Below are 15,390 nucleotides of genomic sequence, written 5' to 3' on the forward strand. Positions count from 1 at the left end.
TATGTTGCGAGGTGGGCCTTCCATGGATCGGACTTGTTTGTTCAGCACATCCCATAGATGGTCAATTGGATTAAGATTTTGGGAATTTAGAGGCCAAGTAAACACCTCAAACTCATTGTACTCCTCAAACCATTTCTGAATCATTTTTGATTTGTGGCTGGGCGCATTATGCTGCTGAAAGAGGCCACAGCCACCTGGGAATACCTAATACCTTAGGTAGGTGGTACGTGTCAAATAACATCCACATGGATGGCAGGACCCAAGGTTTCCCAGCAGAACATTGCCAAAGCATCACACTGCCTCTGAGGGCTTGACTTCTTTCCCATAGTGCATCCTGGCGCCATATGTTCCACAGGTAAGAAATGTGGTCTGCATGGGCACCCTGACTGGCCTGCGGCTATGCCGCCCTATACGCAACAAACTGTGTTACAATGTCTATTCTGACACCTTTCTATCAGAACCAGCATAAACTTCTTGAGCAATTTGAGCTACAGTAGCCTGTTGGTTTAAATTGGACCACACGGGCCAGCCTTTGCTGCCCATGTGCATCAATGAGCCTTGGTTACCCATGACCCTGACGCCGGTTCAACACTGTTCCTTCCTTGAACCACTTTTGATAGATACTGACCACTGCAGACCGGGAATACCCCACAAGAGCTGCAGTTTTGGAGATGCTCTGACCATATATATATATATATATATATATACTTCCTGACAACATCTTTTCTTTTTAAGATGGAGATCAAAAATTCAGCTCTACACGTTCCTAACCATTCTCATTGAAAAGAGCAAACTACGGAAAAGTCTGTGCAAATTAACACAAGCAGCTCTTTGCATATTTAGAGATCTAAAGACTCATCAGCTGAGACTAGTCAAATAATTGTAGAAGTTTGGCTTGGTGTGCTGCTCGAAAAACACAACGTTTAATTGTTTAGAATAGATCGAGTATCTCAAAGGGCTTAGGGGGGTTAGATAACAGCTGCAAAAGAAAGCAGCCAAAGGATGATGGGAGACATTGAAAACATTTCAAACTGGCGTTTAGTGAATATATCCGTTGTCAGTTAAAGTGATGTTTTATTGTAAGATTTTCATGGGAAGTTATCATAAGGTATTCAACTCTGATATAACCATCTTTGATGGCTCCTTTCAATGTGGTTTTGATGTTTATTAATACATCAATACATATGAACTAAAGGGTTGATTTATATTAGAAATATAAATAGATATTAGATATTATAGATATTATAGATATTATAAATATATTAGATATTAGAATTCACTGATACTATAATATGTTTAAAGGAAAGAAATAAACAGATTTTAAATTACTTAAATTTCTTAATCTTTCCTTTCTGTAACAGGGTTGCCTTGAGAGAAGCCACATGAGTTTACAATGAATTAAAAGCCAGATACAGTTTGAGTCATCCAATAATAACCAGGAAAGTTTTTTATGCATAATGCAGGACTTATAAACAATCCCAAAATACATAGACTCTTATTTTGAAATGTCTATGCTTTACTACTTCCAGATGCTCATTCAAAAACAGAAGGGAGATAAAACATTCTCTTTTCCATCCATCTTCACAAAAACACAAAAACTTATACATGTCAAAATTCATCAACAGTGGATAATAAGCAAAACCTTGGCATAAACAGTGCAGGGTTTTGACTTTGAGCGTATAGGACACATTATTTAATTTAATCAAGATTTTTGAAGTTCAAGACTATATTAAAATGATAATTAAGATTTAAGATATTTAAGATTTGTATGGCCTTAAATTTGATCAAACTAAATTCAAGACATTTCAAGACTTCTTAAATACCAGAGTGAACAATGTTTGAAAGGAGGTAACGTTAAGAAAGGAACAGGAACTTTCGAGACTTTTGGATATCATGAGGCAAAGTGGAGTAAGGTGTCAGCAAGAACATACTGAGATGAGAAAGCCAGATTTTGGTATGTATAGAGAGGGATCTAGAATGAAAATGACCCCCTTTGAATCCCAAAAACAGGTGTTGTTCATGCTAGAAACCCCACTGTGGTGTCTGGAGCATGTTAGAATCCTGTTAACACCCCTCACTTCCTATAGGAAAGTCCAATACAAAGTGAAACTTGAACATGACCCTTGGTTAGAAACAAAAAGAATAAGATGCCATACCCCTAAACAAATAAAACCCTCTCAGGTTTGCTCCTGATCGTGGACAGTGCCAATCGCCAGCGACAAGCTGCAGCCTGTGAAAAATGCTTTTCATGTCGGTGGGAAAGGCGAGATTGGCTGATCCCCGGATTAAGCAGAGATCTCAGAAGTAGATATTCAAGAATGCTCTTGAGATTTCTTCCATTTGTCCTGAGCCACCACAATTTGCCTTGGTTATTTAGGCTTCTTCATTTGGCCCGCAGAGCTTTTCAGTGCAAGAGGAACTAAAATGCAACTGATGGAGGGATTGCATAGTCCTCAAGAAATCGAGATCACCGTCCGCTTTTCTTTCATTTTAGGCCTGTCAGCAGCTAGATGGTGAATGCAGCCCACAAGAAACCTGAGCTACTGACCGCGTTTCTGTTTCGGCCATCGTTGATCGAACCTCGCCGTAACAGATGACAGCTCAACTCGGGTTACAGTGTGATTCAGAAAAAAGCTGACAGAAGACAGGAAGTGTTCGACCACAATGCTCCCCAATAAAAGTGAGGGGAAAAAAACAATAAACCTCTTGTGCTTCACAAATTAGGAAAGAATATTGTCCCAACCCCCACTGTTTATAGAGAAGAATTTACAGGCTGACAGCTGCAGTCATCTTAAATCATTTGGTAAGATAGCCTGCATTTCATGCTGTCTCTGTCTTAAGAACAAAAGGCAGAAATATTCCTCTTTCAAGTGAGCACAAAATCATTGACAAACCCATGATGTGTTTTTATAAAATGACACTGTCCACTTGGCAGCAAGTACAGTATCTTTGATTTGAGATAAGCGAGGGAGATAATTACTGTAAGTGCCCTGATGTTTTGAGGAGGGACATTTTGAGTGTGAATGGAAATGAAGAGATACAATCAGAATGAAGATGTGTGTGAGTATGAGTCCTGTCTTGGACTATAACAAGACTTTGTATGCTTAAGATTAGATAGCTTTGTTCGCATGCACTGTTCCACTGCACAACCACACTTCACCCCAGAGAAATCAAGATAAGTGGAAACTGTGTGTAAATGAGTATTTGTCTGGTCCCATTGAAAAAGGAGCAGTTCAGGTCAACCACAGCTCTCAGGAGATGAGATGTGAAAGTGTTTCCAAATGGTTGAAGAAACTTGAATAGTCAATTTTTTTGGACAAATGGTATATAAAAATATATATATTTTAAATGAGTATTTGTCTGGTCCCATTGAAAAAGGAGCAGTTCAGGTCAACCACAGCTCTCAGGAGATGAAAGTGTTTCCAAATGGTTGAAGAAACTTAAATAGACCAAAAAATGACAAATTATATAAAAAAGTATTTATTTTAATGCATTTAAATTAAATCCATAAATTAAATAAAAACTATTTATTTGATTTTAATTCAATTTTAATAAAACAACTTTCCAAATAGATTAAAAAAAGAGAAACAAAAAGAATAAATAACTATCACTTAATTTAAAAATACAAGTTAAAAAAGTAGTGTTATATAGTGTTTTCAAAAAAAATATTAAGAAATGTAGACGGGTAAAAATGTAATAAAAAAATTACAACAACAAAAATTCTAGTTTAAAAAAAATATTTTAGGAGCTAGAAAGTGATAATCATATCAAGAACACTGTGTGTGATTTTTCCATTTCCTCCTCACAAATGCAGTTCTGAAACATTGCTTCCTTTATTTCTCAGATGGACAGATCTGCTTCTCTGTTCAGTGGGGCTAATGATACTAACATGCCTGTGACATGGGAGGAGAGGTATTTAATGTCTCTGCGCTCTGTGTGGGCTGTGTACAGTACACTCACCACTTTGAAGAGTTCGCCCTCTGTGGCGGCAGTGAGAACCATCTGAGGTTGGAGAGCTGAGTGGAGGTAGAAACCATTCACTGTCACTGTGCTTCCTCCACTGTGGACATACACGCACACATACAAAACAGGGAAAAAAACTTGCTGTTAAACATGTATATATATGCACTCTTCCAGTTGAACCCCATCTTCATATGTTAAGTAGCTAAATGTTAGGGTCAGGACTGACCTGATAAAGGAATGCTTTGGTTGGATGCTGAAGATCTGTGGGTTCTTGTTGTAGGTGTAGCTGACAGGAGCTTCACGAATTACTCCATCAATGTGCAGCTGTACCTTGTGTTGGGATGGCGATGGCTGGGATGGTGATGGCTGAGGTGGTGTCCGACAAGTCAACATTGTGGCTGAAATACTGCAGAAAGACAAACACACAAACAAACAAAATGTACTGTATGCATCCTTTTTTATATATACATTTAATTAAAATTCATTTCAAAATTTTGGAAGAAACTTGGATAGAAAAAAATGAGGTACATTACAGATTTAAACAGAAACAGGCTTCCATAATATTATATATATATATATATATATATATATATATATATATATATATATATATATATATATATATATATATATATATATATATATATATATATATATGGAAACGCTTCAATATTTTTTCTTACATTTTTTGTTTTAAATGTATATATATAAACATATAACATTTAAAACAAAAAAATGTAAGAAAAAATGTTGAAGTGTTTCCAAATAAATGAAGAAACTTGGGAAGATGTGTAGGCAAGAGCAAACCTCTGCAGCACACAGGTAGCGTTTCCCAGGGTAACCAGTTGCGAATTTCCACTGTCCAGGAATGATCCTGTGATGGTGAGCATTGTTCCGCCAGACTTGGGTCCAAACTCTGGGAAGATCTCTGTGATAACTGGGTTCTAGACAAATAAAACATTGTGTTAGTAAAGTAAAACTAATTCACACATTAAGGGTCTTTGACAGAAATAACATTGATGATATTAGAATCGGTTTTTATTTTCATTGCACCATGCTAGGGAGCCCCAGCGTAGTTTAGATCGCATTAGTCCAAAATCCTGCTCCAAAGTCCACATATCTATAGTACATAATACACAAACATGCTAATTGACTTATATTTTGTGGTTTTATGGCAGGATTTCGCTTACAGTGTAGACAGAAAGTATTTGCCCCTGATTAGGACACTGTGTAACCTTAACCCAACTCCAAATTATAAGCAGGGGAAAAAAAGAATAGAATAACATCCTTGGGTCCTTATGCACAATGAAAACCGCATTACTGGAAAAAAGTCAAACATACATTACTTGAATGTGTGTTGAAGTACTTATACTGTGATTTGTGAGGATTCTTACCACAAATGAGAAACTGTCTTTCTGGGCCTGTTCCTTGCCACTGCGCACCCTGACCACAGAGTCAATGCTGGATGCGTTCACATGATCTAGTCCGCAGACCAACCTGACATACAACACAAAGACATAAACATCTCCCGCCACAAAAACAGCGAACAAGACGTGGTTGTAAACTAGTGGAGTAAGCAGGCTATTAGTCCACGCTAATTTAATGATTACCGTACTACTCGGCAGAAACTACACAGGAGCTATTCTCCGAGGGAATTTCTCCTTTCCTCTCACAATAGGAGGGCTGTAGGGTGGTATGTCCGGGGGCACCAAAAACTCATGAGTTTTGTGTCTTAATGGTACTATAGTTTGACATGGAAGGCCGAGATGTACAATAGAGCACTTTTACAGACCAATTTAATGTTCTGCAGGGTTGCAACACGAGCACAATGTTGAGAATGTGAGCTAGTGTGTTTCTGAAGTTGTATTTACACAGAGTGCAAGAGGATTTGCTTACATTCAAGTGCAATGTTCATTCATTTACAACTAATGAACAATGCGAAAGTATTTTAAAATACATTATTTATCAACTTACCGATTATTGCTACTGTCTTTCCTTTCCAATTTACACTTTGTTCCAGCAACAACCACATTGATCAGCTTGGTATCAAAGCGTTCTTTCTTATTAAAACCAAAGTTTTTGCCACAGATTGTCACTTTGGTGTGGCCTCCGAGCGGAGCAGAGGAAGGGGAAATCTAGAAAAAGAAAGAAGAAGATGTGAGGTAAAATTGTGATGGGTTTTTCATTCAGTGTCTATTCTCCTGCTGTGTCTTTATGTCAAGCATTTTCTCTGCTCATGAGGTTGGTAACCACTGACAATAATTTGTTTTGGTTGTATGGACACTCTGAAGGCAGGAGGTCTTCCAGTAAATGGTGATGGAGACAAAAAAACAAGAACAAAACAACCTTCCTGTCTTCCTTTGTGCTTAGTCTCTTGTGTTAAAACTGCCCTTTAGGTTGAGGCACCAGCTGAGGTTAAGAGCCTTAAAGGTGAAGTAGGTCAGTTTTTCATTGGTAAAATACTTCACATATACCAGCAAGCAAGCCATTAGTAAGTTAATTAAAATAATAATAAAAAGGTACATTTATGTTTCCTTTAAAAAGTAATTAAAATAAATACATGTATTTATTTATGTATATTGTATTAAATAAAAATAAGTAAACACATACATACAGTGAAATAAAATAAATAATATACAACACCCCTCACCGCAAATTATTATTTTATTTTATTTTATTATTTTATTCATAATATGTGTGTAAAACATTTTTGTTTTCTGTTTGGTGTCTAAATGTCCTGCTTCTGAGATATTAGTTCTTTATTGATAAGCATGGGGTGTCGCTTTAAACAAATGGACGACAAGGCCTCATTTTGGCTTTGGAGTTAATAATTACGTGTTCAGCGCACCAGTTATCATAAGTAAAGAGCTCTTACACAAATACAAATATACTTTAGGCGGCTCTGTAGCAATGCATGGATTTAGAGGAGGCACAGAAGGGCAAACAAATTCCTTCTGATATTCAGAATCAATTTACGTCTTTAAAAGAAGACTAGAGGTTCTTGAAACCTATGCATCAGTGCTTATCCCTGAAAATATCAATGAAGGTCAGAGGTTCATATGTGCTCTCTCTACTTAGAAAGCACTCATTCTATTAGCTATGTGCTATTAGCTGCTTTAAAACCATGGTAATGTTGTTTGTGAAGAGGCGGGGTGGTTACCGTGGTAATGAGGAGGGGGCAGGAGTCCTGGATCCAGTGGGAGTGGGAGCACTGGTGAGCCCTCATACAGCGGCCGGTGGTCTTGCACCATCCACAGCCCATGAAGGCTGGGGCCAGGAGACAAGAGCTACAAGTCCACAGTTGTTCACATCCAGGGCCTATCAGAGGAACCTTAGAGACCTGAGGGGGCATGCACAAACGATATTTTATATTACATTTATTCATTTAGCAGATGATTTTTCAGAGGAGACTTTACTTACTAAGGTCTCTTTATTTCTCTGGTGCAGTCATGCCCTGTTTATATCAGTTATTCTTAAATTAACAGGGTATTTGCCATCTATTCACTAGTGATTTTCCTGAAAATGTTTGACCCATTTCCCTAAGACATTTTAAGAATGTTGTGTCATTCACCTTGTTTCCTGTTACCAACAATAAGGAGCCGTCGTGATGCTGTGGAGACAGCAGGGCCATCTCTGAGGACACGGGGAGCGTGTCCAAGCGGAAGTCCACGTGCGGCTCAGTCTTTCCAAAGCGGGAAACCACCACCTGTAAAGGATGCCAGCAAAAATGAGTGGCCTTTCACATCAAAAGCCTAAACGGTAAATGCAGGACCTTAATAGCGAATGTTTATGCTTACAAAAAGACCTCAATAGCATGTTACCCGTTTACAGGAATAAGGCCGCATTCCACATCGATGATTAAATGCTGCTGTTGCATGAGTTAAACCTCATGGTTCTGGTGTAAGCTATTTATAGATGACACATTCGGGAACAGATCAATAGAAGGTCACATCTTTACATCAATGTTTTTTGACAAAAAATGTCATATTTAAGGACGTTAAGATATTTTGCAGTATGACCTTATTTTCATGACTATTAAGGATATTTCCTCCTTCAAAAAAAGTGAAAATCTTCTCAACATTCTCAACTTCTCAACCACAAGGTTTCATTAGTTAAAATCAGTTAATGTATTACCTAACATGAACTAACAATGAACAAAACATTTGTTAGAGTATCTGTGTTAATGCTAGCTAATAAAAATACATTCGTTTTGCATGAACTAATGTTAACAAACACAACATTTGATTTTAATAATGCATAAGGAAATCCTGAAATAAACCGTTTAAACAAATAAATATTGTAGAAGTATTGTTCATTCTTAATTTATGTTAACTTATGTTAAGTGTTAACTAAAAGTTTAAAATAATTAAAAATGGTAAAATAAATACAATAAAATTGGGGTGAAATATGAAAAGCATATCGGGAGATTCACCTACGTTTGTACTGCTTTCAAATCCTGAAAATTAATTTCATAAAAATAAAATAAAACCCCAAACCCTGAGATTATACAATATCTTATTTCTGAAAACCAAACATTCTCCATGAGTTGGAGCTGGTGCAAAACCCTGTTATTTTTCCTACCAGGTTATAAAACTTTAAATTACAGCTCATGTCTGGAACTTTCCTTGAGAAAGAGGAAGAATCAAAGGAGGATGCAATCTCTTTGTAAAGGGACAGCCTCTGCTTTGCTATGGATACTGTAATAACCGGTGTCTCTGCCTTTCAGGGCAAAAGATGACAGATTGAACTGCGATGACTGTGGTTGATGGCAAGGAGTGGGAACAGACAAAAGCTTAGGCCTGTAGGCAAGTGCAGACGTAAAGACCTCTGTCTATCTGGCATGTTGGGAGGTGTCAGAACAGCGGCTCCATCCACACACCTGGACTAACATTTATCATGGTTACATTGCAATTACAGGCCTTCAAGACAGCCTAGTCTGAATAGTGCTAGTGCTCCATTAGCGATCAGTGGATCACATCATTAATAGCCCTGGGCTTCGAACATGGGGCATCTGGTGCTGGAGAGTATGTCATTACTGTGGTTTTAGTGATTTTAGAATGGTGTGCATGACATATCTCCATCTCACTCACTATAGTGCACTAATGTGACTTCTTTTGTGGTCTGTTTTAAAAGCCTAATCTTTAGTAACATATCAGATTAGACTCTAAAAAGTGAAAATGTGCAGTTGTTACCTTAAGGAGCTATTGCTGCATGATCTTTCACTGGAGCAATGCAATGTAGTCAGGACAAGTCAGTCTCAATATTGTTTTATTTCATGAATTAAAGCAGTTAATTTAGGTGCTACCATTTTTGACAATTAGAATTATTAGATCATTATTAATAAAAAATTCTAAATGTATTAAAAATATTATATATATATTATATATATTTAAAAAAAAAATATATATATATTATATATATATATATATATATATATATATAATATATATATATATATATATATATATATATATATATATATATATATATATATATATATATATATATATATATATATATATATATATATATATATATAATCCTAATATAAAATGTAATTAAATTATTACAAATAATTCTTACATAACAAAATATTTATATTAATTAATATATAATTAATATTGTTTTTAAATACGAATACTTAAATATTTTTAAATCACATATACATACAAGTATTAACATTTATATAATAAATCTAATAATTTTATATAAATACTTATTAATTAAAATGTTTACATTCATTAAAAATATTATATTTTTTAATACATATAAATATACATTTAATAAATTAAGTAAATTATAGTTATTTTAAAATTATATTTAAAAAAAATGTATTCTGTTTGTTGGTGTTGTGCAAATGCGACACGCTACATTCACGATTTCAAAACAAGAACCCAGAGCTGAAACTTGGTGAGTTTCACATAGCCCAGAAAGTTTCCAATAGCAATAAGCCATAATAGGATTTTGAGTCCCAGAAGCAACCAAGCTAAGCCAGTCTTAATTAAGCCTGGGCATGGCAGAAAATGGCTACAAATGGACGCGTTATTGAAGGAGGAATGTTACACACTCTGGGGAAAAACACACACCACGGAGCCCTAATAACCGTGTGAATTACAGCTCATTGTGTATGTAAGGGAAGTCCTGCTCACAAACACAAGGCAAGGTGTTGAGTTTTTCTCACCGAGAGTGTGGCAGAGTGGGAGCACTTCCTCATACAGAATAAGGGCCACTGGGACTGTTTCTGCCCTGCAGCCCCCCTCTTCCCAACCTTTTAAAAAGCTTGTGGGGCTCTTGAAACTTTCATTCACACAATTACCCACTACTCACTTGCATTCCATATTTTATTTAACTTCATCAGTCTCTCACAATCTTTTTTTTTTTTTTTACATTCTCATTGTCAAGGTCTCTTAAACACTCACCCACTCTCTTTGTCTTTGAAAAAACTCTCTCTCTCTCAAATGAGACAGCTGGACTAGCACTCACCCCTTACCAGGCCTCAACATCCAGACAAAAGAGGCGAGAAAAAGTTGAGAGGAAAAACATTTAAAAAAAGGAAGACAAGGAGAAGGGAACGACAGCTGCAGCCGTTCCAAGAAAATGCCATGCGAGGACGTGTCATCGAGGCTCAGTGCTTACTATTAACGTACCATTCGGCTCCTCCGCCACGCTTCCGTGCAGCTGTCACCCTTTATCTTGCCACTCATTTCTCAAACATTTTCTTGAGGTATTTACAAAATACCACAAGTCTCTATCTAATACTTCCGTTATCAAATAGTCTCATTTCTGGAGCTCATGTAGGACAGATTCAATATTTGGGTTCTGTGCCACTTCTACACAATGAACATGTCGCCTATTGATAGGCGAAAGTGTGCTTTTTAGATTGGAGAGCTGGTACAGTGCTGCCCAGAGGTCAAAGGTGGCTCAAATGCAAACAGGAAAAGACCATATTTCCCAACCTGCCATTGGCACCTGCATTTTCCTTCATTCAGAACTGTTTTCACTAGTCACGTACTTACATCCTGCCTATTTGCATGCACAATAAAACAGGGAAATAGTGCTGGCAACAACAGGACTTTGACTAAAAATATTCAGTTTTAAATTTAGATTCTGCAAACGCTTTACAGTTTCTTTTCCCAGAATGAGGTCAGCCCCATAAATTCAACTTGAACGTTGACTTTCTAATCCAAACATTATGTTAAAGTTTAGCTTTAACAGTTTTAAAGAAGAATTCAGCACTGACAAGATGGGCTTTTAATAAAACTTGGCTGTCCATGCAGTAGAAACGTGAAATGTTCTTGAAATCTTTGCTACATGACTAGAGAAAACCCGCAATACACTTTTTGTTGATCCAACTGTCCGTGGGCAGGGATAAAAAAATGTAAATGTTCGATCTGTAGTTTTAACAAAAGCCCCGGAGCTGTCAAAAGTCAGCCAGATGGTGCAAAATAACATGATTTGTCTCATCCAGTGATGTAACAGAGAAAGAGTACACACTGTTCATTATACTAGTACCGACATTGTTAAATTGGCAAACTACTTTACTATCATGTCTCACCTGGATGACACGTCCCTCAGCTGTGCCTAGGCTGACCACAGTGTGGTTTTTGATTGGCACCACAGCTATGGAAGTGAGAAGAATGTTCCGGAACCGTCCATGGAAGTAGTCCCTACGTGGGTTGGTGCTTGTAACTTCCAGTCGGTAGCCTCTTTCATGTTTCCCACAGCTGAAGGAATCTCCTGCAAAACTCTGGTAACAAAAACAGAAACACATGGACAATTTAAACAAGTGCTATTCTACCTGGCAACAAGCAGAAGCTCTCGGTGGCACATAGTAATGTGTGGATGAATTTTGCGCCATTTTTTTCCAGAGGACTTGCCCCGAGTTCACCATGCCAAAAGCAATTTGTGAGTTAGATGCGTTTGGAAAAAAGTGACTTTGGCCTCACACAGTAAAGCTCCATCTAAGCTCGGCATCTACCATTTCATCCTGGCCAATGCAGTTGCGTGTTTCTCCCATGGTGCTTGGATCATCCTTGCCGCATTCTGACGGCTGTGCTCACAGATGGCAGGAATTCATGGGAAACTGCTAGGAACGTTGGTCTTGCTGTTGCTCTGTTAGAGCTCTGATTGAGGCCAGCTTTTTTTGGCTGATATCTTTACAACCTGTGGAGTTTTGGAAGTTTCAAAGAGGCTGTATGGTCCCTAAGATATTAATGTTCATAAAACTTCTGTAGCATTTATTTTTTTCACCCCAGAAGTCCAACAGTTATAATTAGGTTTTACATAACCCTCAGAATTAACGATCTGTTTTCTGCAAACTGCACCTTTAAGACTTTTGCATATCATATAGCATTGTATCTCTGTTATGATTGGCATAGTTCACAGTGTCGTTCATCAGGGCAGGCCAAGTTGATGAAACCAAATAGGCACTGAGGGAAGAGCTTTCTTTTGTGAATGTTAAGATTATTTCTGCACAATGCATCAACATTTTTTTTTTTTTAAATCTTGTTTTCTTTTATATGTCCCCTTTAAGAAAACGCTTTGACTATACTTAAAAGGATAAAAAAGATAACTATCATTTACTCACATTCATGCATTATATTGCTAAAAGTTTTGGGATTTCTGCCTTTACATGCACATGAACTTTAATGACATTCCATTTTTAATTTGTAGGGTTTAATATGGAGTTGTCCCACCCTTTACAGCTATAACAGCTTCAACTCTTCCGGGAAGGCTTTCTACAAGTTTAAGGGGTGTGTTTGAGCATTCGTCTAGTAGCGCATTTGTGAGGTCAGGCACTGATGTTGGACGAGGAGGCCTGGTTCACGGTCTCCACTCTAATTCATCCCAAAGGTTTGCTATTGGGTTGACTGTCTCAGGTCAGTCAAGTTTCTCCACACCAAACTTGCTCATCCATGTCTTTATGGCCCTTGCTTTGTGCACTGGTGCGCAGTCATGTTGGAACAGGAAGGGGCCATCCCCAAAGTTTCCACAAAGGTGGGAGCATGAAATTGTCCAAAATGTCTTGGTATGCTGAAGCATTAAGAGATCCTTTCACTGTAGCCACATTCCAATCCAGACTCAAAACACATCTGTTTAGCTGTGCATTTACTGAATGAGTATTGTGCCACTGTATATCTTATCTGTGTATTTTTTTAATAATTGTTTTAGTTTACCTTTGTTCTTATGTTTGGTTATTGTTATTTTATGTTCATTTCAGTTAAATACGATGAGTGAAAACTGGGTTTGATGGAAATAGCAAGTTTGAAAAAAAGGTTTGAGTATGTGGAAATCTATGGAAAGGTATGAGTGAAAATGGGTTTAACAAGAAGGATCTTGAGTAAAAATCAGGGAATAGTGATTGAAATGGATGTTATGAACATGTTTGAGAAAGAAATGAAGGAGAGATGTTCTTATTAAGATGGTACATGTATGTAGATTATAAACTGAAGAATGTTTTATTTTTATTTCAGACCACTATTGTGTAACTGACCATTGTTTATTTATTTTTTATTATCTTTACAACTGATTTAATTATCCTTGTTCACATGGTATTCTTTTTTCTCATGCATATGTTACCACTGTTTTAATTAATTTCTAATGTAAAGCACTTTGAATTGCCATTAGGTATGAAATGTGTTATACAAATAAACTTGCCTTGCTTTGTAACTAAGGGGCCGGGCCCAACCCCTGAAAAACAACTCCACACCATAATCCCCCGCTCCACCAAACTTTACATTTGGCGCAATGCAGTCAGCCAACAACCGTTCTCCTGGAAACCGCCAAACCCAGACACATCTTGGGTTGCCATGGTGGTGTGTTTTACACCACTGCATCGGACACTTTGCATTGAACTTGGTGAAGTAAAACCAGAATGTAGCTGCTTGGCAAAGGAAACCCATTTCATGAAGCTCTCTATGCACTGTTCTTGAGCTAATCTGAAGGCCACACAAAGTTTGGAGGTCTGTAGCTATTGACTATTGCAGAAAATAGGCAATTTCTGCGCACTTTGCACCTCAGCATACGCTGACCCCGCTCTGTGATTTTATGTGGCCTACCACTTTATTGCTGTTGTTCCCAATTGCTTCCACTTTGTTATAATACCACAAACAGTTGACCATGGAATATTTTGATGAGGAAATTTCACAAATGGACTTTATTGCACAGGTGACAACCTATCAGGGTACCAGGCTTAAATTCCCTGAGCTCCTGAGAGCCATTTACTTAAACATTAATATTTTGTAAATATCTTTACTACCACTTTTGTTCAATAGAATGCTTTCTTGAATTAAGCGTTGAATAAAAGTAGTGTAGCAGTCCAATTTGTAAATTAACCATTCAGACTATATTTGTAAACTGAATCAACAGATTCTTTGAGAAGTTCTTACTCAAAATAATGAATTGGACTTCTCTTATGAGATCTCATGTACGTGCCAAAAAAACTTTCAAGAATAATGACTTAAGTTTCAGTTCCTCTCAAAAGGATTATTTGGAATATAATGCGCATTAAGATGTGTTAACTATTTTTATGATCTATTTATGATACATATCAGCTTAACAGTCCCAATACACTTTTTAATTTTAATTATATTTTTTAAAAAAATTTAATGGAATAAAGCAAGTCATACAGGTTTGGAGGACCATTTGAGCAAGCAAACAGTTAACTGAAAATGATCATTAAGGTGATAGTTCAACCAAAAATGAACATTCTGTCATCATTTACTTGCCATCATGTTGTTCCTGTATCTGTATGACTATTTATTCTGTGGAACATAAAAGAAGATATTCTGAGAAATGTCTACACAACGGAAATCAATAGTCACAAAAACCGTTATGTTACAAATATTCCACTTCTGTGTCCTGCAGATTTGGAATGACATGAGATGAGTAAATAATGACTGAATACATTTTTTTGGGTGAGCTATCCTTTTAATTATCATGGTTTATCCAAGTTAGAGAGTACCTAGTGTAACCTGAAAAGGAACAGGGCACCTGAGGGCTACATAATGGTCAAGCTCAAAGGGTCACAAACCCTGGTATGAAAGTAAAGAAGTCATTAATAATTAATGAAACCAGACCCTGGCACCACAGGCCATGACTAAAATGGCTGTTGGAGCACAGAGAACAGGCGGTTAATGATTAACACCATTCTCACTCAAACTCTTCTCGAGTTACACTGTATAGTGAAGGCACCCTGACAAAAACACTAAACACACACCCATGAAAATTCAGACGGGCATAAAAAGGACACTCCATACGGTGCCAGAAAAGTTCTCACTCTTTCTACCCCTCTTTCTCTGGCGATGTGAGTAAGAAGCATGAGTCAGTGGGATGACTGCGGTTGCAGCTTCATTTTGAGGGCATGTCTCAAAGGGCTACTTTGAAGGAGCAGAGAACAATACAGGTAGACGATAAATCAGGCCGAAT

The 15,390-nt window shown here is 37.2% G+C and overlaps 1 protein-coding gene across 2 annotated transcripts in view; it reads right to left on the reverse strand.

Moving 5' to 3' along the window:
• The window catches only part of met (MET proto-oncogene, receptor tyrosine kinase), a 54,443-nt gene that overhangs the window by 18,001 nt on the left and 21,052 nt on the right, over positions 1-15,390 (reverse strand). For both annotated transcript variants that reach the window (XM_067436871.1, XM_067436870.1), the window contains exons 3-10: positions 11,519-11,710; positions 7,535-7,669; positions 7,124-7,303; positions 5,938-6,098; positions 5,358-5,460; positions 4,771-4,907; positions 4,190-4,369; positions 3,961-4,060 (exon numbers count right to left, since the gene is read on the reverse strand). In XM_067436871.1, the coding sequence (XP_067292972.1) occupies positions 3,961-4,060; positions 4,190-4,369; positions 4,771-4,907; positions 5,358-5,460; positions 5,938-6,098; positions 7,124-7,303; positions 7,535-7,669; positions 11,519-11,710 (1,188 nt within the window). The remainder of the gene's footprint in view (positions 1-3,960; positions 4,061-4,189; positions 4,370-4,770; positions 4,908-5,357; positions 5,461-5,937; positions 6,099-7,123; positions 7,304-7,534; positions 7,670-11,518; positions 11,711-15,390) is intronic.

Source organism: Pseudorasbora parva, chromosome 25 (assembly GCF_024679245.1).
Source record: "Pseudorasbora parva isolate DD20220531a chromosome 25, ASM2467924v1, whole genome shotgun sequence".
NCBI lineage: Eukaryota > Metazoa > Chordata > Actinopteri > Cypriniformes > Gobionidae > Pseudorasbora > Pseudorasbora parva.